Below are 2,687 nucleotides of genomic sequence, written 5' to 3' on the forward strand. Positions count from 1 at the left end.
ATGATTACAGCACCGATGAGGCACATTATACTTAACCACCATTATGACATGATCGTTAATCGTGAGTAGGGATCAGACCTCCCACTGGAACAGCGCAGGTGAAATCTCCTTGCATATTAATATGCACTAATAGCAACTGTGGCCTACTTGTTTCCTAAGTATAGTAGTGGAACACATGATGATGACACCTTCCCGTTTTAGTTTTCTTTTGTTTTTATTGGTAACGTTGAGGTTCACATAACAAACCACATTCTTCTCACCCTCTTTAAAAAATAACAAATATTTGTATACCACTTAATGCATCTTACTTTGTACATTTTAATACATTAAGGTGTTTTCTTTTGCACAGCAAAGATATGACATTTATGTTTATGAGAACATACCAAGACAGAGACGATATTATGTACATGGCAAATCAACGTAATACTCGACTGAATTCCACAACAGTGCAAAATAAAAATAGAATACAAAGGCGTCCTGAAAGGAGAGTGAAGGAAGTCTATTAGACCCAGTGAACCAGTTAGGAAACGTGCTTTCAAAACAGAATGGTTTTTGGATAACTGGATATTTTTGCAACGAGGGGGAAAAAATGGCATTTCCACGAGAGGAACAGGTTGGGTAAACAAGCTTTAGGCTAAAACAAATCCTCTTAAATCAAAGAGAAGGACTTAGTGCAGTGCGTCCTCGTGCGCACTGTGGGACTTTGTGGGTTCAATCAGTTATAGCTGAAATGGGCATGCACTTTTTTCTGTGTTTCACGTTTCTCAAAATACCATGTCCTTGTGGCTTGTGCAGGCTATCGTGTCAGAGTCTGTATGTATTTCCCATGTCTTTTCAAGTCAGCGAGGAGGCACAATACATAGGCAAACACTCTCTTTCAATCGACAGCACAAGATGAACGAAATACGAAATGTTTTTATGGAGACATTGTGGCTCCAGGAAAGAAAAGAAAAAACGCATTTTTGTGGAACCGTATTGTTCAGACAGTTTCTTGCATCTTTCCTTCCTCGAACCCGTTCCTGACTACTGGTATCGGGTCCTGGTTGCTCTCTATCGACGACTCGCTGCCCGTGCTCTCTCCCGAGAGGAGCCTGGTGACCCTGAGGTCAGCCTTCAGCGTCTGCACGTCGTTGCCTATGCTCATCTCTCCGAGGTCACTGATGATCTGGGACAGCTCCTGTTTACCAACGCACTCGTCGCCGTCCGTGTCCAGAATGTCCTCGCATTCAAAGTGCATCGCCTTCTCCTCCTCCTGCTCCCCGACCAAGTCCTCCGTGATGGAGCCCAGCTTGGGTGCGCTCCGGCTGCGCTCCACCGGGGGTTTATAACAACACTGTCCGTTTAGAAGCTTCCTGAGGGGGACGAGTGGGATGGTCTGCTCCCCTATGAGCTGCTGCTGCTGGTGTCTGGTGTCGTCCCTGCGCTTGAGTCTCTTGAACTCGGCGAGCGCGGTGGCAGAGGTCTGGTACAGCAGCAGCGCCATCGCCTTCGCCTTCTCCGGCCTGGACACCAGCACTGCGTGGCAGCGCAGCATCACCGCCTTGTGCTTCATCTCGTGCCGGTAGACCCACGCGAAGATCTTGGGTAGCCGCGGGTCCGCGACGCAGTACGTGATCCGGTGCAGCAAGTACAAATGTCCCGGTCTGCGCGTCTTGTCGTCCACGTGAACCATCCGGATGCCCTGCGAGCTGACGGTGAGTTTCATCTTGGTGCCGTTCTTGCCCATTTCGCTCTTGCCCCAGATCTTGCTCACCGCCACGTCCGTGCAGCCGTCTCCCTTGGACTGGATGGTGGTGGCGTTGCCCAGGTAGAGGACCGTGTACGTGGGGTCCTCGCTGGTGATCTTCACCTTTTTCCGCTTGGATTTGAACATGCTTCCCACCCGGTTCAGTGCGCTCTCTGGGCAGGACTTGGCGAAGGAGGTGAGCGCGGAGTAATTGAGGCTCACGGCATATCCCTTCTGCTTCGACTGCTTATCCTCCTCAATCAGGTCAAACTTATTCTTCTTCCAAGGCAGCATTATATATACGGTCGTTTTTCAAGTGCAATAAAAATCTACTTGACTCTATTATTATTGCACCTATGTCTTATCTTTACAGTCCTCTGGTTATTTATTAGCTACTCCGTAAGAGACTCTGTACTTTGTTAATATGTCCATCCTCTGAAACTTTCATCTCCATGGTGACGCTCCTCTCATCGCTGGAGCGCAGATTATAGTCGAGTCAACTGCGACTGAGGCGCTCTTCGGTGTTTATATATTGGGGCGTACCATTTCAGCGTGTTTGTAGGGGGACTCGGAGGAGTGAGGCGGTCTTCGGTGTTTATATATTGGGGCGTACCATTTCAGCGTGTTTGTAGGGGGAAACGGAGGAGGAGATGGGGGCGGAGTTGGGGAGCGGGGCCGAAAGGGGCGAATACCGGAGCTTCTTTCTATGGAATGTTTTTGTTTTAGTTGTGCTTTGTTATCATTATAAATGTACAATAAACAACTGCGAGACAAGACAGGAAACAACCACTTTCAGACATACACAGCGCAAGAAAAGCAAAGAGTAATAGTAATAATAATGTAATACACACATACTGTCAAGTTTCAAGTTTTGTTTTATTTATCACATAGGTACATGTACATTACAGTGAAATGCTTGGGTCTGTATGAGCCCTGTGCGATTGTGCTTCATACAGTAAAA

The 2,687-nt window shown here is 47.5% G+C and overlaps 1 protein-coding gene across 1 annotated transcript; it reads right to left on the reverse strand.

Moving 5' to 3' along the window:
* Nucleotides 1-201: 201 nt before the first annotated feature.
* On the reverse strand, nucleotides 202-2,211 carry fam43a (family with sequence similarity 43 member A). The gene has a single exon (XM_084307798.1). It carries the CDS (start codon nucleotides 2,018-2,020, stop codon nucleotides 980-982), a length of 1,041 nt encoding a protein of 346 aa, XP_084163924.1. The 5' UTR covers nucleotides 2,021-2,211; the 3' UTR covers nucleotides 202-979.
* Nucleotides 2,212-2,687: the final 476 nt, after the last annotated feature.

The sequence above is a fragment of the Notolepis coatsorum genome (genome assembly GCF_963971535.1).
Source record: "Notolepis coatsorum genome assembly, chromosome: 2".
Classification (NCBI taxonomy): domain Eukaryota; kingdom Metazoa; phylum Chordata; class Actinopteri; order Aulopiformes; family Paralepididae; genus Notolepis; species Notolepis coatsorum.

Bases quoted from the DNA above. Each gene is read 5' to 3' on its own strand.
- fam43a (XM_084307798.1), bottom strand. From the start codon at position 2,020: ATGCTGCCTTGGAAGAAGAATAAGTTTGACCTGATTGAGGAGGATAAG.